Below are 25,493 nucleotides of genomic sequence, written 5' to 3'. Positions count from 1 at the left end.
TGTCCTTCCTTTCCTGGGTGCTCACCTGGGCCAGGTGAGTCCTGCCTGGAATCCAAGCCCAGGGTTGGCTCCAGCCAGGACCGGGCCCAGCTAAGTCAGAGCCAGGAGAAAAAGGGAATTCCTTTCTCCTTGGGAAGAACAGGGAAGTTAAACTCTTTTACAAAGTGAGAATCTTTTCAGCTAAGATGGTGCAGTTCTCACCTGGGCAGTGTTTCCCACAGGAGCATTTTCACCTTTATTCCTTCATGCTTGTACAACGTCCCCAACCCAAGTCCAAGTTTCCTTCTGCAGCACTCTTAGAGCAGCTTGAGCTGATCAAGGCTTCCACAGAAGCTACAAAGCTCTGAAGAGTCTCTGCAGTACTTCAGGGTTTTTGGGCACCAGGGAGGATTAGTGAGAGCCCCAGAGCTAAATCTGGGGTGGTGCTGGGGCAGAGAGGAGGAACCTTGGACAAAACCTCATCCTTCCCTTAGCAGGAGCTGGAAATGAACCCTGTGCTATTGAAAGCAGCAGATTTTAATGAGGGGCTTTTATTCCCTCTGCTCAGCAGTTGTTCCTGGCCTTGACTTGGCCATGCTTTTATTGGTATCAAAACCAGAAGTGGTAGGAAAAGGTGGAAAATCCAGGTTGAGTTGGAAGGTCCAGGTTGTGGCAGGGGCACCTGGGGCTGGTGCCAGCTGTGCCCCTGCCCTGGCAGCAGCTGCAGGGGCTGCGGGGCAGCTCAGGCTGCACAGGGCTGGGAGGGCTCAGTCCTCATCAGAAAAGTTCAGGTCCTGCACCAGGTCAGCCCCACCCTGGGCCAGCTGCTCCAGGTCGGAGCGGGACAGAGCCCGGGGGCAGCTCCTCCTCCTCTGGGAATCCCGGGAATCCTGGGCTCCTTCTTCTGCTGGGGAAAAGGAGAGCTGTCAGTCATCCTGCCTGCTGGGTTAGTAATCAGTAATTAGTTACTCATTAATGCCAGACACTCAGGAATTCCTCCCAAAGAGCCCTGCAGGGTGGGACAGCAGCAGTGCCTGGGGGAGGCACAGGAGCCCAGAGTGCCTCAGCTGAGGCTGGAACAGCAGGGGGAATGTGGGGAACTCTGGGGTGAGGGATGGGCAGTGCTTCCAGCAGGGTCTGGCACACATTCCCCACCGCAGGGACCCCAGACAGAGCTTGGGCAGCTCTGCAGGAATTCCCCACTCACCCTCTGACTCGCTGTCCTCTTCCAGCTCTTCCTCGTCCTCCTCCACCTCGTAATTTCCTTCTTCATCATCATCCTCCTCCCCAAACTCCTTGCTGCTGCCTTCTGAGCTGTCATCTGAGGCCTGCCTGGCCCTGCCTGTGCCTGGGAGGGTTTGAGGGTGTGAACAGCAGCACAGGCACAGGGCAGGGACATTTCTCCCCATTTCACACAAATATCCCCCAGAATCACCTCCCCTTGCTCCAGAGGCCCAGCATCTCTTCCTGAGCCATTCAGGAACACCCAGATCTATCCCCAAACCCCGAGGTGAACTTCCCAGGCAGGCTGCACAATTTACTGTGGCCCTCTCGTGGTCACAGCCCAGGTGACAGCACCCCCTGCCCTCCAGGGATTCTGGGCTTGTTGGGAATCCTGGAACATCAGTCAGGATAAAATCAATCACAAGTGCAGCAAGGACAGGACCTGCACAGGGCTCTGCTCAGCCAAACATCCCCTGGGTTTTGGGGTTTGACCTTGTGGGTGACAAAAGGAAAGTGCCAAGGGAACACAGGACTGAGGCTTTAAAAAGAGAGGGAGGGAGAGATAAAAGTGTCCTCAAACACCTTCAGCGCCAGCTCATCTTGTGCTATCAGAGAATCTCTTGAACCCAGCATGAAACCCCCTTAGGGCAGGGCCAAGGTAGCCCCATCACATGGGATTGGGGACAAGGAGAATGGGATTGGGGACAAGGAGAATAAATGGGATTGGGGACAAGGAGAATAAATGGGATTGGGGACAAGGAGAATAAATGGGATTGGGGACATGGAGAATGGGATTGGGGACAAGGAGAATAAATGGGATTGGGGACAAGGAGAATAAATGGGATTGGGGACAAGGAGAATAAATGGGATTGGGGACAAGGAGAATAAATGGGATTGGGGACAAGGAGAATAAATGGGATTGGGGACATGGAGAATGGGATTGGGGACAAGGAGAATAAATGGGATTGGGGACAAGGAGAAGCCCAGCCCAGCCCCAGCCCCTCACCTTTCACAGAGAATCCACCATTCTCCTCCTCAGAGTCACTGTCCAGCTCGAAGAGATCCTTGAATTCCTTCTTGTCCTCCTCCTTTCTCTCCTCCTGCTTCCTGCGCTTGATTTCTGGGAAGTTCAAATCTTCGAGCTGGGAAGAAACAAACCCAGGAGTGAGAACAGCCCTGGCTCAGCTTTTAAATGTCCAGGCTGTGCTCAGAGACAGGAACTGGGCTTTGCCCAGAGCACTGGGTCTGTCGGGGTCCCAGGGGCGAGGGAGACACACAGAGCTCTCTGCTGATAAACTCTGCCCTAAAAACCTCCTTCAGCTGCTGGAACATCCTCTGCCCTCTACCAGAGGTGCAGGGTGTCCCTGAGGGGCTGGGGGAGCTCTGAAAGAGCCAGGCATCTCTGGGCAGCCCTGCCCTGCTTTTGGGGGCAGATCTGAGGATTTCAGGATGCTCAAGGTCTGTGTGCATCCCCTGCCCTGCTGGAGATCAATGGGCCAAGAGCCCCTGGAGCAGGCAGCCAATATCAATGCCATTAAGTCTCTCCACTGACACCACCTCAGTGCTCTTTACACCTCTCCGGAGGGGGATTAGGGGCAGGATTGACTTGCAAGGGCTCAGGCCAGAGGACAAAGATAATCAGGATGCAAATGGAATCCCCAAGTGCTCTCTGAGCATCAGCTGGCCCGGCCCTGCCCTGCCTGGCTGCACTCCCCTCCTGGGAGGCACTCAGCCATTAGCACGCATTAGGTTTGCTTGGAAACGCTCAGCCCTGGGGTCAGCACTCATTTGCTCTCCCTGCCACTCCTCAGACCACCCCAAAAAAAAAAAAAAAAAAAAAAAAAGTCCATCCTCCCCCCGAGGCAGCACCAGGAGCAGTCTGTGTGCAAAAGCACAGACAGACACACAGACAGCATGGGGCTGAGCAGAGAGGGAGCTCCAGCAATTTCTGCCAGGCTGCTGCAGGGCTCTGGTCCCCAGCTGGGCTGGATGGATCCTGGAGCTGAGCACTTGGCAGCAGTCAGGGATGGGCAGCAGGAAGGGCACAGGGGCACAAATCACCCAGCACCACGGGCAGCTGATTAAATCACCACCTTCCACCTGCTCTGTGTGCCCCTCCCTGTCTGTGCTGCCCTTAAACCAGCCCAGAGATGCCAGGGAAGGATCAGAGGCACTGGGAGGTGCTGACCCCCCATCCCAGGCTGGTTACAGGACCCCAAAACTCCCCCAGTTCCATGGGCAGAGCCTCCCCCAGGCCCAGCCTTGGACACTCCCAGGGATGAGGCAGCCCCAGCCTGGCTGGCAGAGGGGTGAAAGCATTTTCCATAATTCCCATCATTTCTGGGGGACAAGGCTCCTGGCAGCAGGGGCTGTTAGGGGATTCCACATTCCCACAAAATCCCCATTTCCAGAGGCAGCTCTGGGTGACAGCAGCACAGGTTCTGCTGCTAGATGAGCTGTGCCACCTCCACCCTTCTGAGACCCCAAAGCACCCCAAAATAAACCCCAAACCTGCTCTGGAGTGATCCCAAAGCACTGACAGCCCACAGCCCCTCTGTTCATCACACACAAGCACTAATGAGCTAATTTGGGGGGCCAGCCTTTTAATCCCCAGCTAGAGGGTTCCTATCTCACCAAGCTGATTAGTCCCCATCCCATTAAAAACCACTGGGAAAAGCAAATGGGATGGGCAGAAAGGCTCAGAGCTGTTGTGTAAGGCAGGATGCAGCTCCCAGCCAGGCTGCCTTTCTTTTTTTCCCCTGTTATTACCTTTTTCCCCCCCAATGGCTGCTAATGGGACATGGATTTTCCCAGCCCTAATGGGCCTCATGGTGTTCCCTCTCCTGCTGGGGCTCACAAAGCTGCATCATTAAACCACCAGTCCCCACCGAGCCACACAACAGCCCCATTCACCAGCAGAGCTGCCAGGCAGCCTCTTGGACAGCAGATCCCAAACCTGCCTCTCTGAGCAGAACAAACCCCAAACCTGCCTCTCTGAGCAGAGCAAACCCCAAACCTGCCTCTCTGAGCAGAACAAACCCCAAACCTGCCTCTCTGAGCAGAGCAAACCCCAAACCTGCCTCTCTGAGCAGAGCAAACCCCAAACCTGCCTCTCTGAGCAGAACAAACCCCAAACCTGCCTGAGCAGAACAAACCCCAAACCTGCCTCTCTGAGCAGAACAAACCCCAAACCTGCCTCTCTGAGCAGAACAAACCCCAAACCTGCCTCTCTGAGCAGAACAAACCCCAAACCTGCCTCTCTGAGCAGAACAAACCCCAAACCTGCCTCTCTGAGCAGAACAAACCCCAAACCTGCCTCTCTGAGCAGAACAAACCCCAAACCTGCCTCTCTGAGCAGAGCAAACCCCAAACCTGCCTCTCTGAATAGAACAAACCCCAAACCTGCCTCTCTGAGCAGAACAAACCCCAAACCTGCCTCTCTGAGCAGAACAAACCCCAAACCTGCCTCTCTGAGCAGAACAAACCCCAAACCTGCCTCTCTGAGCAGAGCAAACCCCAAACCTGCCTCTCTGAATAGAACAAACCCCAAACCTGCCTCTCTGAGCAGAGCAAACCCCAAACCTGCCTCTCTGTACTGAGAGCAAACCCCAAACCTGCCTCTCTGTACTGAGAGCAAACCCCAAACCTGCCTCTCTACAGAGCAAAGCCCAAACCTGTGCCAGGCTCTGGGGAGTGCTGGGGGAATCACAGCCTGGCCATTTCTGGGCACACAAAGTCCCAGCACTGTCCCCAGGCTGTGGCTCAAATTCAGGATTTGTACTCACCCTTTCCTTGCCACTGATTTCCAGCTGGATCTCCTTCTCTCTCAGCTTCTTCCACTGGGTGTAATATTTGCTCAGGGGTGTCCCCTCCTCCTTCACCTGCTTCTCCCACTGTTCCTGTGCAGAAAGGGACACAAATTTAAAGCTTTTCCAATAAACACAGGCAGTCAAGGGCACAAGGTGAAGACCCTTTCCCAAACCACATTTTCCCAGCTCTTGGGCAGAAATTGGAAACCACAACTCAGAGGCAAGCAGGACTAAATGAATTTAGCCTCAGTTATTTAAACAGCTGCTGAGTCAGGAGTGCTGGGACTAAGAACTCTCCTTGGACACTGCAGGGAAAACACAGGGAGCCAAAAGCTGGAAAATGCAATCCTGGGATGCCAAAGGAGCATCTCTGGGGGTTCAGAGGATGCTTCAGCTCATGGCAGATCCCCAAATTCCTCATGGTGGCCTGAAATGGGAGTTGCCAGAGTGCAATTTCTGCCTGCTGGAAGAGGTCTGAGTGTCAGAGCTGCTGGGAACCCACAGGAGGCTCTCCCAAAATGAGCTCAGTGCCCTCAGGGAGCCAGAGTTCCTGAACACAGCACAGAGGGCAAGGCAGTGATGCTGAATGGAAAAATGGGAAAAATCCCTTCAAAGGAGAAGGAACAAGCCAGGCAGAGAGCAGAGGATCCATCAGGACAGAATCTGCCTCCTGCTCCTCATCCACCACCTGCTCAGCCCTGGCTTCCAACTCAGGCTGAGCATTTCCCAGCCCTAAGCTGGGTGAGTGCCTCCCCCTGTCCTACAGCCAAAAAAATAAACCCTGAAGGGTCTGGGACTGGGCCCAGCCTGTCCCCAGGACCCCCAGAGTGTCCCCAGGACCCCCAGGCTCACCACAGCCCCCGTGCTGGCCACACCAAAAGCTGCTCTCTGCCTCCTGCTGCAGATGTGAGCTGAGTTCTCCTGCACCTTCTCCAGCAGCTGCCTGATGGGTTTGCAGTAGTTGGCAACCTTGCACTCCTTCAGGAAGGATTTCAGCTGGGACAGGAACAGGAGAGGGAGAATTAAAGCCCAGGGCTCAAACCCAACCCGAGCTGGCACCCCTGAAATCTCCAGGGCTCAAACCCATGGAGGGAAGGGAAGGGAAGGGAAGGGAAGGGAAGGGAAGGGAAGGGAAGGGAAGGGAAGGGAAGGGAAGGGAAGGGAAGGGAAGGGAAGGGAAGGGAAGGGAAGGGAAGGGAAGGGAAGGGAAGGGAAGGGAAGGGAAGGGAAGGGAAGGGAAGGGAAGGGAAGGGAAGGGAAGGGAAGGGAAGGGAAGGGAAGGGAAGGGAAGGGAAGGGAAGGGAAGGGATTTCTGAGGGGTGTTTTCTGCAGGATCTCCCCATTCAGGAGTAGCAGGGGCTCTCCCATTACAGCAGCAGCTCAGAAAAATGGGAATTCACACCCAAGGCCTTCCCTGCTTTCTCCAGAGCACAAAGAAACCATCAGCACAACAATTCTGCTGCTGAAGCCTGTTCTGCCCTAACCCCCCCTTCCTAAAATATTTATTTTTTATAGGTGCTGCATATTTATCTCCACTGAGAGATGCATTTGTCATTGGATTTATCTCACCTGATCCCCCCAGCTGCAGCCCCAGATCCATCCCATCCCCTGCCACATCCATTCCCATTTTTCTTCCCTTGCAGAAGTGTCACCAGAAATCCTGCAGCAGCCTGGGCTCTGTCAGTGCAGCCTGGAGCTGTGTGCTCCCTCTCACAGCCCCTGCTCCCCCTCATTAATAAGTGAACCCTAATGAGATCCCAGCCCTGTGTGGAGAGGCAGGGACACAACCAGGGAGGCAGAAGATAAAGGACAGAGAGGGGGGAAAACAGGGTCTGTGTGTGCTTTTCCCCACTCTGCCAAATAGAACAATCAGATCTTTGCAAATAACAGCAATCAGAACAGCAGTGTGAGTGTGTGGAGATGGCTGGAGCTTCACATCCCAGCCCTGTCATTACTGGGGTTATCCTGTCCCCCTGGCAGCCTGCAGCAGCACAGCCTTCCCCCAGCAGACACCTCAGAGCAAAAGCCCAGCTGCTCCTACTGGGCAGATGCAGCAGGGTGCCAGCCCTGCCAGTGCCCTGCTGGCACAGGGACGTTTCCTGGGCACAGGGGAGCAGCAGGAGGGGTGCTGGCAGCACCTCCTGCCCCCCTGCAAGCCCAGCCTGGCTCCTGCCAGCCCTGCTCAGTGCAGCTTCTCCTCTCCAGCCTCCCACTCGTGCTTTCTGCTGCTGCCAGGGGCTGGGGGGGAAGGAGGGGGCTGTTCCCTCCCAGCCCTGCAGGCAGTGAGCACCTCGGGGTCAGCAGCAGCTCTGAAGTGTGTCCCACCCCCACTGCCTCTCCTCTCCTTTTCCTTTCCTCTCCCAGGTGCTTCCTGCCTTCCAGGCACAGAATTTGGAAAAAGCTCAGCCCAGTTTACCCCTGAGCCACTGACTGGAGGAGGAGGAGGACACAGCCCCTGCCAGCTGAACAGCCCTGCCCCTGAGCTCAGCAGGGAGGGAGGGAGGCACAGATGGAGCTCACAGTGGGCTGGAAGCTCTCCAGGAGTAAAAACCTCTCCCCACACGGGGATTTTGGGATTTTGGGAAGCCAACCCCAGCCCCCAGCCCGGCAGACACCACGAGGCTGCAGGCAGAGAGAGCTGAGCAGGGATCTGAGAGCATCAGCCCTCAACTCAACCCTCTGCACAATTCCAGGCTGCTCCTGGGCTGTGTTTGGGCTCTCTGCACAATTCCAGGCTGCCCCTGGGCTGTGTTTGGGCTCTCTGCACAATTCCAGGCTGGCCCTGGGCTGTGTTTGGGGTTTCTACACAATTCCAGGCTGGCCCTGGGCTGTGTTTTGGCTCTCTGCACAATTCCAGGCTGGCCCTGGGCTGTGTTTGGGCTCTCTGCACAATTCCAGGCTGGCCCTGGGCTGTGTTTGGGCTCTCTGCACAATTCCAGACTGGCTCCAGGTGATGGAGCCTGAGGAGGGAGGGAAGGAAGACTGGGGAAAAAAGATTGGGAAGATGGGGAAGAGAAGATTGGAGAAGACTGGGGAAGGGAAGGGAAGGGAAGGGAAGGGAAGGGAAGGGAAGGGAAGGGAAGGGAAGGGAAGGGAAGGGAAGGGAAGGGAAGGGAAGGGAAGGGAAGGGAAGGGAAGGGAAGGGAAGGGAAGGGAAGGGAAGGGAAGGGAAGGGAAGGGAAGGGAAGGGAAGGGAAGGGAAGATTGCCATCTTGTGGAGAGCACCTCAGGGACAAGGAAAAGCTGGGGCTCAGAGCACAGGTTCTGCTCCAAGACCCCACAGGAACTGGGACAGCTCTGAATCCCCAAGAACTCGGCTGAGTTCACCACCCCATCCCATCCTAGAGCAGCTCTGCAGCCTCTGCTCCACCCTGGCTCCCAACATATGGCAAAAGCCCAGAGCCACTTTCCCCTCCCTCCAGCCTAATTACATGTGATGCCTCTGTTCCTCCCCACCAACCCCCCAAATCACAAATAAAAATTAAAATTAAGCAAAGATAAATGGCTTTCCTCTGGTTTTGAGGAGCATCCTGAGCTCACTCAGCTTACATGACTTTATCCTGCTCATGGCACCACCACCTTACCTGTATGACAGTGGGGAGAACCAGCTCTGGGAAGCCAATGCTGTGGGCTTGGCCATGGAGATATTCCAGCATCAGGTCATAGAGCTGGTCAATGAGACCATCCTGAGCAGGAGAAACACAAACCAAGAGCCTGGGTATCACTAAACCCCACAGATTTCCCACACCAACCCCTGGGATGTCCCAGGCTGGGGAAGGTGTCCCCAGCCTCTGGGGACAGGGACATGGGGCACAATCCTTGTCACAGCTGTGCTGGGTTGGTGTGGCCAGAAATGTGAATTCTGTCCCATCTGTTAACCCAGCTGGGGCAGTGACCCTGATCTCCTGGCACACATTATCTGCTCATGGGCCATCTCTAAACCAGCTGGGCAATCATCTTTATCTTCCCACAGCCCATCCTCCCTCCAGGAGATATCTCCTGTTCATGGCCAGTGAGTCCCAGGGCATGACTGATAAAATTCCATCATCCCACTGGGAGATGCTCCACCCAGGGGGAGCAGCCAAGCCTTTCCTACCAGATAAAAACTGAGATTTGGGACACCAAGGGACCTTCTTCCCACTGGATTCCAGAGGAAAGCCAGACCTTTGCACATCATCCCTGGAGCTTCAGAGGAAACTGCACCTTCTCCAGGAGCACTGCTCCAGCTGAACCACATCTGCCCCTGCAGGAGGATGCAGCCACCATTGAATGGGACTGTGCCAACACCCTGACTGACTGACGGGTGTCAGCTTGGATTCTGACTCTGGCAGGGCTGGGATTGTTCTGTGTAATACTGCATTGCTATTTTAATTTTCCTAGTAAAGAACTGTTATTCCTAATTCCCAGATCTTTGCCTGAGAGCCCCTTAATTTCAAAATTATAGTAATTTGGAGGGAGGGAGTTTACATTCTCCATTTCAAAGAGAAGCTCCTGCCTTTACTGGCAGACACCTGTCCTCACACCAGGACACCAGGGCAGCCAGGCCCTGCTGCAGGCTGAGCTCCCACTCACCCTGAAGGCCTTTTCCTGCAGGTTGGCATTGGAGAGCTTCAGGATCACAGCAAAGTTGATGGGCTTGGAGCTCATCCGTCCTGGCTTCTTGTTGAAATCCACCTGCTGGAAAATCTGGGGAAAAAAAAAAAAATTAGTGTAAAGGAGAAGACAGCACAAAGCAACCACCAAATAACTCAGCCAAGAGCAGGTGGTGGCAGAGGTAAGACAACAAAGCAGAAACTCTAATTGCTGATCCCTGCCCCAGAGCTTTCCTAAATATCCCAGGGATGGAGCAAACACCAACACACCTGGGAAAGGTGCTGTGAGCAGGAAATCAGCACGAGAAACTGAGGTTTGTTCCTCAGCCACACCTTTCTCATAGTCACAGGCTGTGCCTCAAAGCTGCAGTGGGTTTTGGAGCTGGCCCTCAAGGTGACAAGAGTTTCAGAGCAAGATTAAGTGATGTTCACACCAAATTCATTATTGTTACTGAAATAATTGTCCCAGGGAGACCTGCTCAAACCACAGGCTATGGGCAGATTCCCAGAGGAACCTGGATCCCATGTGGCAATCGAGGGAGGCTTCAATCCCATTTAAATTTAAAAATAAAGCCACCAGCTGCTGAGATCTGCAGACATGATGGCACCCAGAGGGGTGAGGAGCACATCCTGCTCACACACACTCTGCAGCAGCCCCAGCTCCTCCTCCCTGTGCCCAAACACTTCTGAGACTGCCCTCCTGAGCAGGAAATCATTCTTCCTTGCTCTGTGCAGCAGCAACACACCCACCAGCACCCCCCCAGCAGGGTGGGGAGGAGTGGAGCAGGAGGGAGAGGCTGCTCAGGCCACAGCAGTGCCCCCAGGCCACAGCAGCAGGAGGCTGGTATTGATTCCTTTACATTTTATTTGTCAATCCAGGTTATTTGGAACTGGAGGGACAAGCTGGGGGCTTGTGCAAACAAAGAGCCTTTGCCTGGGGAATCGATGCCATAACCTCCTTATGCACAGTTATTTCTTTGGCCCAAGCAGAGCTGTTGATCCCCCAGGTCAGACACATTAAAGGGGCTCCCTGGGATCCTCCCACGCCTCAGGCAGGCAGGGAAGAGCAGCCAGAGGCTCCTGGCCCAGGAGCTGCAGGGAGCTGGGCAGGGAGGGAAGTGTGGTTCCCATCCTCAGGGCTGAGACACAGCAGGACTGCTGTCCAGGAATCCTTGGAGCAGGATGGGAAGGGGATAATGAGGGAGCAGAGGGCCAGAGAAGGTCCTGTGGCTGAAGGGATGACCACTGGCAGACAGAGGGAAGGCCAGGGACTGCAGCAGGAAGCTGAGGGATTTTTTGGCACTCCCCAGCTCCCAGTTTCCACGTGGGGAGTGGGAAGGGAGCAGGGACCCACAGCTGCCAGTGCCAGACTGCAAACTGCTCTGCACCACTGCATCAGCACATGCTGCTCCCACTTCCCAGGGCACTGGGGAATTCCTCAGCCTCAGGAATGCACAGACACCAGATCTGTGTCTCCTGAAGGAGCAGCAGCCACGGGGCTGAGCCTGCTTGGTGCAGCAGAGAAAGGCAGAGTTTGTGTTGGGTTGGTGTGGCCAGAAATGTGAATTCTGTCCCCACCTGCTGAAACCAGGTGGGGCAGTGCCCCTGATCTCCTGGCACACATTATCTGCTCATGGGCCATCTTTAAACCAGCTGGGCAATCATCTTTATCTTCCCACAGCCCATCCTCCCTCCAGGAAATATCTCCTGTTAATGGCCAGTGAGTCCCAGGGCATGACTGATAAAATTCCATCAGCTGGTGAGGGAGGGCAGGACACTGCTCACAGCTGGAACACAGCTGCAGAGGGAGGGTAGGGGCAGAGCAGGATGGGAACAGCTGAGGGTGCTCAGGAGGCTGGGTGGAACGATGGAGGCAGGATGGGAACAGCTGAGGGTGCTCAGGAGGCTGGGTGGAACGATGGAGGGTGATCAGGGCACGGTGGGAACACCTGAGGGTGATCAAGGTGCTGAGTGAAAACAATGGAAGGTGATCAGGTTACAGGGTGGGAACACCTGAAGAACCTCTAGGTGCTAAAAGAGAACACCAGGCTGGGGTCTGACACCCAGATTAGGGACAAGGTGTCAGGGCCAGAATGCAAACAAGAGAAGGTTTTGAGTTTTCTCACTTAAAGCACTAAAAAGCAAAAAGAATCTTCGTCACCACAGCCCCAGGGGGAGGTGCCTGCACCCCAAAATCTGGCTGGCAGGGGTTCAGACACCAGGGGCAAGAGGAAGGAAGCTGGGAATGGCAGAGCCAGGCCAGGCAGGAGGTTTATGAACATTCCACGGGCTGAGGATGTGGTTTGCAGGGGACCTTGACAACAACCCCAAACCACAAAAGCCTTTGCTTCAAGAGAACTCGATTAGGAGTGAGCCTGGCTGAGTCAGGCTTGACCAGCAGTGTGTGTCCCTTCTCCTCCTGTGACAGCATCATGCCAACCTCAAGTCCTCACAGATATCTTTCTAAATAATTATTTTAATTCTTGAGGTGTTTTTTTTTCCTTCCATTTCCTGTTGTCTGCAGTCAGGAACAACTCTGCCTTCACCAAGAGATGACCACAGCAGCAGGATTGAGTCTGGGGAATTCCTGAAGCTCTGAATTCCCCTGGCAAACCCTTTGCCTGCTCCAGTTCCACCCTTGGGGATGCATTTCTGCACCAGCACAGACAAAAGTCGAATCCCATTTGCTGAATCCCATTTGTTGAATCCTACTTTCCCAGCGAGTCTGGTGCTGTTTGCCAGGGATTTCAGGGAGTGAGCACAGTGAGGAGCTGCAGGGAGGTGGCCAGAGGCAGAACTGACCTCGAGGATGAAGGGCAGCACGGGGATGAAGGTGCTGGTGCTCTGGGACAGCAGGGTCAGGGCTCGGATGCAGTGCATGCGCAGGGGGAAGAACCGAGATGTTGGCACCAGCCTGGGCAGCAAAAACAAATTAAATTAATTACTTTAAATCAAATTTATAGAGGAACTGCACCTGCAGTGACACAGGACTCTGCACAGCAACCTGGGCTGCTGAAGCCACCGCACAGCTAGAAATAAAATTCCCACATTAGAAAGGAGAAGAGCCATGACTGAATTCTACCCGTATTTCAAATAATTAAAGTAATTAAGACAAAAGCTGAACTCCCTGAGCAGAATCAGCTCCCCCAGGAGCAGGGAGAAAATGGAGAGCAACCCCCAAAACTCATTTCTGTCCCACTCTCATGCCTCTCACTCAGTGACTGCACTTGAAGCCTCCAGCATTAAAAATTTTATGTTTTTAAACCCCAGCTCACAGATGACAGACCCAAGCTGATAAATGAACCCCTTCCTCCCCAAAGGACTTGCTGAGCAATCCAGGAGAGCCCACAAAATAAAAATGCTTGACCAGGCACCATAAATCAGCTGCATCCCCCTTCCAAACAGTGAAATAATTATCACTGGAGCCACTGCAGAAATAAATCTGCTTTGCACCCCTGCTCTGGCACCTGTGGAGAGGACCAAAGCCATCCTCAGGAATTAATTGATGGAGGAATAAAGCTGCTAAGTGTATGGATTTACTGTAAACCAAACCCATTCATTTTTAGTATGGCTGTGCTCCACATCCCTGGGCTGGGGCACAGGGAGTGCCAAACCCAGCAGGGACAGCTCTGCTCAGGGAGCTCCAGTCCCTCCAAAGGGACTCCTTTCACCTCAGAGCAGAGCCCCCAATGCCCTCCCATCCCTGGGAAAGGCTCCTGTCCTCCTGTGGGGTTGGGAACAGCCCCAGGGCTTGCTTTGATTTGATTCTGGTGGCCAGAGGTGACAAGGAAATCTCCTCTCAGGGACACTCAGGCTGGCTCTGCTTTCTTCCCTGCACCTCTGCTGAGAGGCTGCAGTGCCACAGGCACCAAAAACCCTCATTTACCCACACACACACCAGGGAACAGCTTCATCTTTACAGCTCAGGCTGGCAGCAGGGCACAGGAAAGGTTTACTGAGAAAAGGGATAGCAAAGAGGAGCTCCTGCTGCTAAAAACAACCATCACAGTGGAGAGGGGCCAGCCCAGGGAGGATGGAGCAGGTCCCAGGGACACGTGGTGACTGTCCTTGTGTGGAGCCAGGCGCCACCTCCTGGCACAGGGGACAGCAGAGAATGGGATCCATCCATCCCTGCATCCATCCATCCATCCATCCATCCATCCATCCATCCATCCATCCATCCACCCTTCCCTCCCTCCCTCCCTGTGGGATAAACCCCCCAGCAGCAGGGAGAAGGGATGGCAGAGGTCCCACAGTGCCCACAGCACCCCCACTCTGCCTCCTTCACATCCCAGCCTGGCTGGGGCCAGCTCCAGCTGGGAGCTGTTTGTGTTTTCCCAGTGCTGGAATCACAGAATCATGGAATGGTTTGGGGTGGAAGGGACTTAAAGCCATGTGCAGGGACACCTTCACCATCCCAGGCTGCTCCCAGTCCAGCCCAGCCCTGGACACTTCCAGGGATTCAGGGACAGCCACAGCTTCATGGGAATTCCATTCCAGGGCCTCACCACCCTTAGGATGAAGAATTTTTTTCCTGAAATCTCATCTGAAGCCACCCCCTCTCTGTTTGAAGCCATTCCTGTGTCCTCCATCCTTTGCAAATCCTCTCTCCATCTTTCTTGTAGCTCCTTCAGGTCCTGGAAGGTCATGGTGAGGTCACCCCAAACCCATCTGTGGGGCTCCCAAACCTCCAAAGCCTTGCTAAAAGCCCTGCTGAGCCTCACCCCATTCCCCTCTGCTGGGCCCCAGATCCCTGATTTATCTGCTGGACAGGTAGGAGCTGCCTGGATGCACCCCAGGAGCAGGGGGTGCCAGGAGGGATGTTTGCATCCTCTTATCAGCTCATTTCAATCTGCTTATCTTCATCACCACTGGGGAGTTTTTCCAGACCTGGGTTTGTTTTAAAGCTGAGAATCTGGTTAACAGAGCTAACAGGATTTGGGAGATCACCAGAGATGCCAAAATTCCCTCAATGCTCCTTGTTAACACCACCTCAGAGCACAAACATTTCATCCAGATCAGCTGAGGGAGGAGGGAATTCTCAGCAGACATCCTGAAAATAACAACTGTGTTCCACTTCTTCAAATCCCAACAAACAGGCAGCAAAAATGCAGCTTCTAAATATATTTAAAGAGCTGCAGATGAGGATTTTCTGAAGCAAGGCAGATCGTTTTCCTTACAGTTACAAGGATAATCTGCCCAGGTTATTCAGACTGAGACATTTCTTACACAAAGAGGAAAGAATAACATAAACCAAAACTCTGTCACCACCTACACAGCTGCTCACACACATTTCAGGCTGGAAAATTTCAATTTAAATCAGCTTTGAGCCCATTCATGGTTAAATCCAAATCACAGAACTGTAAAATAACACAACAAAGCAGAGCAAAAAGAAGGAAGGATTGCACTCACTTGATACAGCCAATAATGACCTGTGTCAAGGGGTAGATCAGGGGCTCCATGACCTCACTGGGGTGGATGGTGCTGAGAACTCGACACCAGAAGTGCAGGCAGTGGATGTACTGCCAGTTATAGACTGACTGGAAGTTCTCCTGCAGGAAAGGGGAAAAAAAAAATAAAGGCAGAAACTTGAAAATGTGGTATTGATAGGTGCCCACTCTGCTTCCTTGTTTGATCCAGGACACTGCAATGCCCAGGGAGGAATAACAACACAAGGGCAGCAAGTTCACTGGGTACCAGGCAGTGCCTGAAGGAAATAAAGTGAATCAAACCAGTCTGCTGCTGCTCAAGGGTGGCTGCTTTGAGAAGGATGAGTTCCCAGCCTCACTGCAGGCACTGGGATGTGGCCAAGCACAGGGAATCCTGAGCTGATCACTGGAGCAAATCATCAGCCCAGCATTTTTTGGGAAAGACACCACCCAGGACAGCTTAATTTTTTTTTTTTTTCTTTTGTAGCTGCAAGGTAGAAATGCCAGGCAGCAGAGCAGAGAGAAAAGCTGCAGCTGTGACAGGGGGACACAGCAGTGTCACAGCAGTGACACTGACCCAGCCTTGCCCTGCAGCACACCCAAGGGTGGCCCAAAGTTTGCACCAAAACTGTTCTCATGACTCTGGGCAGGTGGTGCAGCAGCTCTGAATGCCATAAAATTTGAATCAAATTGAATAAAAATGATAACTGATTGAATAAAAGCCCAGCTGGAGCAGCAGTCCCTGAAGAAAACTCTTCCCTACAAGTTCTGTAGCTCTGCAAGAATTGCCCAAAACCACAGCAGGCTGCACTCACAAGGTGCCTCAGCCCCCACCTGTGGCTTTTTCCAGACTCCCAAGGCCCAGCTCATCTCCTCTGCATGGAAAAGCTGCACAAGTCCTGAGGCAGGGGCAGAATCCTTTAATTGCAGCCACTGGGCCAAGCCCTGCAGCAGGGACTTAAGGCAAGGCACAGCTGGACATGGCAGAGCTCTGCCAGCTCTGCCCAGGGCATGAGATGGAGCAGAGATATTTCTCAGCCTCTCCTGCACAGAACAGATGAGCAATCTGCTCTGTAATCACCTTCCAGCACCAAGCACTGCTCCACTCAACAGCCTCAGGGCTTGAATTTGGACATTCCCACTGAAGTCCCAGAACCCTCCCCAGCTGTGAAATCAAGTGGATTTACTCCTTGTCTGGGCCACAACTGAGGGTGTAAGGAGCCAGTGCAATCCAATTAGGGGATCTGCAGCCCAGACTTCATTTATCTCTGCTTGTTTATCCCCATGTCTGACCAGCCAGGAGATTTAGCTGGGGCACAAACCCTGCCCTGTTTGGGGGCAGCTGAGCAATTAATCTGTGGGGTCTGTTTTTGCTAAACAAGACTAAATCCAGGATTAGCAATCTGACTCAGATTTCCCAGGTCAGACTGGACGTGGCTGAAACCAGGGCTGCTCCCCAAAGCTCTGAGCTGCTTTGTTCACTTAAGTCCTTTAAATAGCACGGGCTTTGTGGGGGGCTGCAACACCCCAGGGTGGCTCCTAAGCTGCTTTACCTGCAGCTTTTGTAACAGAGGCTGCAAACAGCAGCCTCAGAGAGGAAAAAGGGTGTCCAAGATTGGAACTGCAGCACAAACTTTTACAAGTGGGGAGAGAAAAGTAACTCCCACCTTGCAGGAGGGTTTGGGTTTAAAGGGAACCTAAAGATCATCCATGGGCAGGGGCAGCTCCCGCATCCCAGGGAGCTCTGAGCTCCATCCAGCCTGGCCTGAGACACTTCCAGGGATCCAGGGGCAGCCACATCTTCTGTGGGAAATCCATTCCACCCTCCCAGAAGAAGGAATTGTCTCCTGGTATCCAATTTAACCCTCCTGTGAGTGTGAATCAATTCCCTCTCCTCCTGCCACTGCAGGCCCTTGGAATTGCTGGACAGAGATTTCCTCAGAGGCTCCTTTCAGCTCCTGCAAGACCACAATTAGCTCACCCCAAAGCTTCCATTTTTTTTTCTCCTTCTTGGCTGAAATTTTAGCACAGACAACTCCCAAGTGCTCCACCAATGGGTCAGACACCACCAAAACCTGAAGTGGTCACTGCAATTCCTCCTCTGCACACATTTCCTCCTAGGAAGGGGGGAATTCCTTCCTACCAAGGAGTGATGCCTTAAGATTTAGCTTTCATGTTTTCCAGATTGTGTTTGCCTTAGTGTGTGACATTGAACTTCATATAAAGTGTTAGCCTCAGTCAGACAAAACAATCCTTTTGCAGCCCCAGAACCAAGGACACCACTACAGCTTCATCCCCAAAAAGTGCAAACAGAGAGAATTGAGGAGAGAATCTGGGAGGGTGGGACTGCAGAACCTGGAGCTGGAACTGGACAATGAACCCCAATATGTGAATGGATCAGAACTTATAAAAGTGTGAGAACAACTGACTTGGGTCAGTCCTGGGTGGGATGATGAAAGCAGAGCCAGGCTCTTGCACTGCCTGAGGTGAATGCTGTGAGTAATTGCTGTGAACCAATCCCTGCTTTACTCCCTGAACTCTGCTGTGGCTGCTGCAGGGGGCTGTGCAGGGCTCAGGGTCCCACCTTCTTCCTGAGGGTGATGGCGCTGCGCAGGTGGATGGCCAGCTGGCGGATGTAGATGAAGCTGTGCTGGTACGAGGTGTGCGTGTCCAGCGCCAGCATCTCGCTCAGCGTGCGCTGCATGAAGCTGATCATGGGCAGCACGTTGGGGGAGGTGAACCTGCAGTTCTTCACAAAGGCAATGTACATTTGCTGGGAGGGAAAAAAGGGTGAGAAACTGTGTTGGGTTGATGTGGCCAGAAATGTGAATTCTGTCCCCACCTGCTGCAGCCGGGTGGGGCAGTGCCCCTGATCTCCTGGCACACATTATCTGCTCATGGGCCATCTCTAAACCAGCTGGGCAATCATCTTTATCTTCCCACAGCCCATCCTCCCTCCAGGAGATATCTCCTGTTCATGGCCACTGAGTCCCAGGGCATGACTGATAAAATTCCATCATCCCACTGGGAGATGCTCCAGCCAGGGGAGGAGCCAAGCCTTTCCTACCCAGATAAAAACTGACATTTGGGACACCAAGGAACCTTCTTTCCACTGGATTCCAGAGGAAAGCCAGACCTTTCCACATCATCCCTGGAGCTTCAGAGGAAACTGCACCTTCTCCAGGAGCACTGCTCCAGCTGAACCACATCTGCCCCTGCAGGAGGATGCAGCCACCATTGAATGGGACTGTGCCAACACCCTGACTGACTGACGGGTGTCAGCTTGGATTCTGACTCTGGCAGGGTTGGGATTGTTCTGTGTAATACTGCATTTCTAGTTTAATTTTCCTAGTAAAGAACTGTTATTCCTAATTCCCAGATCTTTGACTGAGAGCCCCTTAATTTCAAAATTATAATAATTTGGAGGGAGGGGGTTTACATTCTCCATTTCAAAGAAAACAGGGATCACCTTGACCTGACAGAATTTCTGCCCTGTTTGGTTTTCTGGAGGCTGCCAGCACCACCTCCAGCACCTGCTCATCTGCAGCTCAAGGCTCTGAGGAAGAAAAGGTGCAGATCTCAGGCTCACCTTGAGCAGGGGACTGAGGTAAACCTCCTTCTTGTACCTGCAGATCTTGTTGAGCACCAGGAAGGCCAGGACTCTGACTGTCTCCTCCCCTGTGCTCCACAGAGTGATGGTTTGCTGGGATAAAACACAGACAGGTGAGTGAAGGCACAGAGATGACACAGAGGTGACACAATGTGCTGTCTGTCAGTCACTGGCAGCCCTTCTGTCCTCACACTTTCACTGGGACACCACACAACAGCCAAGGCTGATGTTCCCATGATCAATAAAGGAACCTGTCCAAAACCAGCATCTGTAAAAGCGACGCAACTTCTAATTCCTGTGGTGAAACACTCACCAGGAGTCTCCTGAGTGACTCCATCTCCCCCAGGCTCACCTGTTGCCCCCCCAGAGCTTCAGAGAGGCTTCAGAGCAGGGCTGGAAAAGCCTCAGAAATGCCTGCAGCATCCCTTCAGCTGAGAGCTGTGCCAGCCTCACACCCTCCAGCCATCTCCACCACCCAAGGCTCCCCTGCCTCCTTGCAGCTTCCATTCACATCCTCCACCCTGCTGCCCTCTGTGTCTCCCCCACACCTCCTGTGCTGTTGCTCACACTCAGCAGTTGTGACTGAGCAGCCACAGAAATATTCCACCCCCAGCTCCCTGAGTGGAGAGGCAGCACAGGCATTCCCAGGGCCTGGCAGCAATTCCTCCATCTGGGAGGAGGAGGAAGCAGCTTCCCCAAAAAAAAAAAAACCAAACAAACCAACACCTCCCTGGGGAGCAGCAGCTACAAACAGAGCCACCCACGAGTCACCTCAGCCTGGCATCACTCGTGGAACAGCAGCACTAAAAGGGACTGAGCTGCCAGGGGATGCAGCCCAAGCCCCACAACAGACTCAGCTGAAGGGGAAAAGCCCCTCAGGTGCCCCTGGCACATCCCACACGTGCCCTTACCTTGAGGAGGGCCCGGCACTGCTTGGGGAAGGACAGGTAGTAGGGAACTGTGGCACTGACGTGCTGCAGCACTGCTGCACCCACTGAGGCCTCTGTCAGGCAGGACAGCAGCTGTGGAGAACAAAACAGCCCCAGTTGCAGCCAGGGTTCATCACTCCTCCCCTTCCCAGCTGCATTTTGCAGTTCCAAACACTCCTGAGCCAGGAAGGAGCTCACAGAAAGCCCAACAGCTGGATGAGGGGAGGAGCAGACACAGGGTGAAGAGCTGCCCTGCAGGTCCCTCAGCCTGGAAATGGGAGCTCAGGCTGCTGCCCCTGCAGGGCTCACAGCTCTGAGCTCCTCACACAGCTCCTGCCTTGTGGAAACTGCAAAACCTGCTTTTATCTGCAGTGCAGGACACCAGAATGTCACCTCACTGCCAGTGGCCACATCCAGCCTCAGTCAGTGAGGAAACATCCCCTGAGCTGGCTGAGAGCACACTCCAGGAGTCCTGAGTGGGAGCTGGGATGCTCTGGGTGTTTGGGTTACCTCTCCCTCGAGGAAAGGCTTTGACAGAAAGTGCAGAACCAAATCTTTGTGTTTGCAGCTTGTCCTGCTCAGTTCACTGCAGACAAGCCCAGTTTCCAATCTGAAGACCAGGTGAGCTCCAGGTGACCCAGACAGCCTCTGCCTGAAGCTGCTTTTGTCCACATCTAATTTGCCTCCTCACTCTCCTCCCTGGCCTGCAAAGATTCTGGACTGAGCAGACTTTGCCAAGTCCCTCATATACCAAAAGGAAAAGGTTTTGTTCAGAAATTGTGCCAGAAAATCCACAGTGGTGAAGGCTGGGACTGAGAGCTCTCAGCTGGGATTGCATTCCCAGGGATTTCATTCCCATTTTTTCCCAGTCTGCAATCCACTGCTGCTACTGAGAGGTACCACAGCTTGAGGGAAAAAAATAATAATTAAAAAAAAAAATCTCTCCTGATCAAACTGCTCCTTCTGCTCAGTCATTGTGCCAGCTCCCAGCTGAGGGACAGCAGCTCTTGGTTTGTCTCTCCTGGTATCCCTTCCCTCAGCTGCTGAGGAATCAGTGTTTCAGTGCTGGTTTGGCTTTAATATTCCAATCTGGACATGCTAATGAAGCAATCAAAAAAAAAGTGGGGGCAGGAGCTTCCTTAAGAAATAATTCACAAATTGTCTCTGAAACACCAGGAATTTTGATGGATGGGATGGAATGTTATCATAGTCAGAGATGCCACATGTGAGGTCACCAACAGAACATCTCAGTATTTACCTCAAGTGGAGAGATCACAGCACCAAAAAATGAATTAATGATGCAGAATGCAGGAACACAGACTGCAAACCACTTGAAAGCCTATTAAATATTAATCTGCCAGACAAATTAAAACAGAGGGAGCTGCCAGAATGTTAATTCAACCCTTCTTTACTGCCTTACCTATTCTACACCTCCCCTGATGCACCCTCTGAACCTCCAAATTGTTAATTGGAGCAAATAATTCCAAAACAACACAGGGAAACAATGAACACAAACCTCAGAGGGGCAAACCCCACCTGCCTCACTCCAAAATATCCTAAATAGCCCAGCAGGGCCCAGACTGACCCCCCAGACAGAAAATGGTGATATTTCTTACCTGGATGGTACAGCCAAGATAAACTTTGATGTCCAGTCGTAGCTTTCCCCAGAGGGGGCTGGTGGAAGGGAGAACCATTCTGGAAAGGAGCAAGGGTTGGGTTTAGCTTTTCTAAAAAAAGTCCCAAATAAATCAGATTTCAGCAGTAAAGTGAGCAGTGAGATCAATTCCTTGCACCAACAGCTGCCTGCAGAGCATGAGCTGCTGGATGAACTGGGGTCACACACTGGTGACACTGCAGGGACACAGCAGAAAGGCTGAAAACCAAATTTCCAGTGCCTGAATTTCCCCTGAGTGCAATTCCAGAGCTTGCAGAGCCACACATCCTCTGCAAGCAGCTGGAGTTTGATATTTGATATTGATACAGGGGACACAACTGGGGAAAGAGAAGAACCCCTGAGCATCCTCAGGCACTCAGGGTTTGGGAAGAGCTGGGACCTCTCTGCCAGGTTCCAGGGCAGCTCTGAAAACCCCCAGAGCTTTCCTAGAGCTCCCAAACCCCCCCCCAGACTTACTTGAGCTTGTTTTTGGGGGCTCTGGGGAGCAGCAGCTTGTGCAGGTGCTGGAAGAGGTCCCGGATACAGAAGGACACCAGGGCATTGAACACTGGGTGAAACAAGCCAGGAAAGCATTTGTGAGTGGTTTTCCATGTACTCCTGGTCTTCCTAATGGGAAAAGAGGAACTGAAGCCAGTAATTTCCATGGCAAAACTCCTGCATTTCCATCCAGAAACCCCCAGTTTGCCTTATATTCCAATTTTTTATCCAAGATTAGAAGGCACAGGGGGCACCTCTCTAAGGAAACAGCAGCAAGAAAAGATCCCAGAGCAGCACAGCAAGACAAGCTCCTTAATGAAGTGAAAGGGTGAATTAATTAACTCCCGGCAATGTTCATCTCCACCCCAGATGATTTCCCTTCCCTCACCTGCAGTGTCAGTCACCTGGAACTTGCTGGGGTCACCACCACTGTCCCCTTTGGTGGTGGCCACTGCTGCCTTGTAGGCTTGGGTGATCTCATGGAAGAGTTTTGGGGTGAGATTCCTCTGGGGAAAGAAGAAAAGGGGTCACTGAGGAGAAGCAAGGATGTCCTGGAACTTTGACACTCATGACTGGGGCAGGAATTCACTGAAGTTTGATGGCAAAGAGAGCTCCAGCCTCGAGCATCAGGACAGGGTTAAAAAAGAATCAGTGGCCTTCATCTCCCCTGAAATTGGGTTTTAATTGCTGAGGCTTGAGAAGGAATTAATGAGCTGCAGCAACTTCCAGTTTGAGCTTCACTCCCCTCAGCTATTCCATTACTACTAAATGTGTGACTTAGAAACTCCTGGAGATGCCAAAGGCTTAGCAAGAGGGTGAAAATCCAAATTTGATCATTCTGGCCTCCTGTGAGCCACACCTCTGCTTCTCCCTCACATGGAATGGTACTAGAATCTTGCAGCCCAAGAGAAATGACAAAGCCTTGCTGAAGGCACTCTGGAGGTTTGGGACACAAACTTTGTGCCAGATTAACAAATCCTAAGTTGTCCTTTTACAGGCAGGGAGAACTCTCCAGTGCTTTGTGTTCCTGCTCACCTGGGCAGCATTTTTCCATTCCTCCACCATTTTCAGGCTCACATGGATGAGGGAAACTTTTTTCCTTTTGACTTTTTCTTGTTCTTCATCTTCATCATCTTCATCTTCATCACTGGCTTCCTAGAGAGATCAGCAGGGGAGAATGAGGAAGGGTTTCTATAACTCCTGCCTCCCCCCAGCTCCTTGACTGAACAGCTGAGGATAAATCAATCAGGGCTGATTTATTAATGCAGTTCCCTGCACTCTTGGAAAGCAGGAATGGTTTAAGGTGGGATATTGAGAATTAATTCCTCCCTGGGAGGGTGGGCACACCCTGGCACAGGTGCCCAGAGAAGCTGTGGCTGCCCCTGGATCCCTGCAAGTGTCCAAGGCCAGGCTGGGAGGTGCTGGGGTTGGAACTGGATGAGTTTTAAGGTCATTTCCAACCCAAATAATTCTAAGATTCAGGGCTGGAGCACAAACAGCACATGGAGCTGAGTTCAGTGATCCCAGGTACCTCCAGTGTCTCAGGGGGTCTGTGCAGAGCCTCCTCCTCCTCAGAGCTGTCTGAGGCATCAAAATCCAGCAGCTTGCGGTCGTTCTGCTCCAGGAACTTGTAGAACTCAGGATCTCTGTCCTTCAGCCTGGAGAGCTGATCTTTGTGCTCAGATGCCCTTCCCTTCTTCCTGCTGAGACAGAATTAATTGTTTATTTGCTGCTCAAAGTTCTGCTGAGACTGTAAGAAAATAATTTTATTGAGGATGAAGAAATCTTCATAGCAAGATATGAGAATGTGCCGGGATAGATAAAAACACCTGGAAAAACCAAAAAAATCTGTTAACCAAAAAAATTTGTTAAACCAAATGAATTTGTTTGTCATTTCCTTAGAATTGCTCCAGGCATGGGGACCCCACCATCTCCCTGGGCAGCCCCTTCCAAGGCCTGACCACCCTTTCCCTGGAGAAATTCCTCCTGATGTCCAACCTGAGCCTCCCCAGGTACAACTGAGGCCGTTGCCTCCCCTCCTGCCAGCTGTGGGAGCCCAGAGTGTTCCTCTGGCTTCCCTTGGAGGTTTAAGACCCCCCTGGTGGGGTCCCCAAAGACCCTTGAATGAGACCCAGGTGTCTCAGGGGCTGGATTTAGCTCCTTGGAACAATGTACCAGAGAAGAAATGCAAGCTGCAAAATAAATTGAGTGTAAATTAGACTGTTAGAATGTAGAATTAGCAGATTTCTAGAATGTTTATATTAAGGGGCTCATGGCCAAGATGGAGAACTTGGGCGTGTGGATACCTCTTCCTCCTTCTTCTCCATGTCATCCATGCTGGTGACATGCTGACATTTTCAGATTGGATGGGGACAAAACTGGACAGTTTAACAAAGTTGTATTGTATTGGAAAATAACTGTAAATACCTAGTGTGTAATTTAGAGTATAAAAGATAAGTCCTGCCTCTGCCAGGCAGATTCTGCCATGAAAACCTCTAAGAACAGCCTCCTGCAGTCTCTCATCGGGGGGCATTGGAAAGAGCTGGGCTCCAAACCACCTGCAAGTCCTCCTGAGGTGATCTCAGGTCTAAGGAGACACCTTGGGATGTGACAGCCAGCGAGTTGTGGAAAACAAAAAGCTCCTTCTGAGCTCCTTTCCTCCTGCCTGAGCCCCCCCAGCTCCTCCAGCCCTCACCTGCCTGCCCGTGCCTGCAGCCCCTGGGCCGCCTTCCTGCTGGGAGCCCGGCCGCCCTCTTCTTCCTCATCAGCATCATCATCATCCTCCTCCCAGCCGCCGTCACGATCCGAGTCCGAGCCTGCAGCCAGGAACTCGTCCAGGCTCAGATCTGCCAGTTTCCTGAGGGGAGAGAGGAGTGAGGGGAGAAAGAGTGTGAGGGGGGGAAAGAGTGTGAGGGGGGGAAAGAGTGTGAGGGGGGGAAAAGTGTGAGGGGGGAGAAAGGAGTGTGTGAAGGGGGAAAAGGAGTGTGAAGGAGGAAAGGAGTGTGAGGGGGGGAAAGGAGTGTGAGGGGGGGAAAGGAGTGTGAGAGGGGAAAGGAGTGTGAGGGGGGAAAAGAGTGTGAGGGGGGAAAAGAGTGTGAGGGGGGAAAAGAGTGTGAGGGGGGGAAAGGAGTGTGAGGGGGGGAAAGGAGTGTGTGAAGCGGGGAAAGGAGTGTGAGGGGGGAAAGAGTGTGGGGGGGGGGAAAGGAGTGTGAGGGGGGGAAAAGTGTCAGGAGGGGAAAGAGTGTGAGGGGGGGAAAGAGTGTGAGGGGGGGAAAAGTGTGAGGGGGGAGAAAGGAGTGTGTGAAGGGGGAAAAGGAGTGTGAAGGAGGAAAGGAGTGTGAGGGGGGGAAAAGAGTGTGAGGGGGGGAAAGGAGTGTGAGAGGGGAAAGGAGTGTGAGGGGGGAAAAGAGTGTGAGGGGGGAAAAGAGTGTGAGGGGGGAAAAGAGTGTGAGGGGGGGAAAGGAGTGTGAGGGGGGGAAAGGAGTGTGTGAAGCGGGGAAAGGAGTGTGAGGGGGGAAAGAGTGTGGGGGGGGGGAAAGGAGTGTGAGGGGGGGAAAAGTGTCAGGAGGGGAAAGAGTGTGAGGGGGGAAAAAGGACTGGGGGGGCGGGGGGGAAGAAGTGTGTGAAGGTAAAGGAACGCGAAGGGGAAGGAAGGCGAGAGAGGAAAGGAGGTGAGGGGAAGGCTCATGCCGGCCGCGTCCCCAGCACGGCGCTCACCTCCTGCCGGGCGCCGCCATGTTGCCTCCGCCACGCGGCCGCCGCTTCCGCT

At 53.0% G+C, this 25,493-nt stretch overlaps 1 protein-coding gene across 5 annotated transcripts; it reads right to left on the bottom strand.

Moving 5' to 3' along the window:
• Window positions 1-543: 543 nt before the first annotated feature.
• Window positions 544-25,493, bottom strand: NOC2L (NOC2 like nucleolar associated transcriptional repressor). 5 transcript variants are annotated; one of them, XM_056508082.1, is made up of 19 exons: window positions 25,442-25,493; window positions 24,420-24,581; window positions 23,256-23,427; window positions 22,760-22,879; window positions 22,113-22,230; window positions 21,704-21,794; window positions 21,189-21,267; window positions 19,555-19,665; window positions 18,623-18,736; window positions 17,618-17,806; window positions 15,017-15,156; window positions 12,407-12,518; window positions 9,585-9,698; window positions 8,597-8,698; window positions 5,865-6,008; window positions 4,989-5,102; window positions 2,210-2,345; window positions 1,187-1,327; window positions 544-886 (listed from the first exon to the last, which is right to left on the bottom strand). In XM_056508082.1, the coding sequence occupies exons 1-19, from the start codon at window positions 25,459-25,461 to the stop codon at window positions 747-749; spliced, it is 2,319 nt and encodes a 772-aa protein (XP_056364057.1). In that variant the 5' UTR covers window positions 25,462-25,493; the 3' UTR covers window positions 544-746. The 5 variants fall into 5 exon arrangements, with proteins under 5 accessions (XP_056364057.1, XP_056364058.1, XP_056364059.1 ...); XM_056508083.1 differs by having other exon boundaries at window positions 544-883; XM_056508084.1 differs by having other exon boundaries at window positions 23,256-23,424.

This window comes from Oenanthe melanoleuca, chromosome 21 (genome assembly GCF_029582105.1).
Source record: "Oenanthe melanoleuca isolate GR-GAL-2019-014 chromosome 21, OMel1.0, whole genome shotgun sequence".
Taxonomy (NCBI): domain Eukaryota; kingdom Metazoa; phylum Chordata; class Aves; order Passeriformes; family Muscicapidae; genus Oenanthe; species Oenanthe melanoleuca.
The sequence above is the reverse complement of the archived record's forward strand: the minus strand, read 5'-3'. Positions and strand labels throughout refer to the sequence as shown.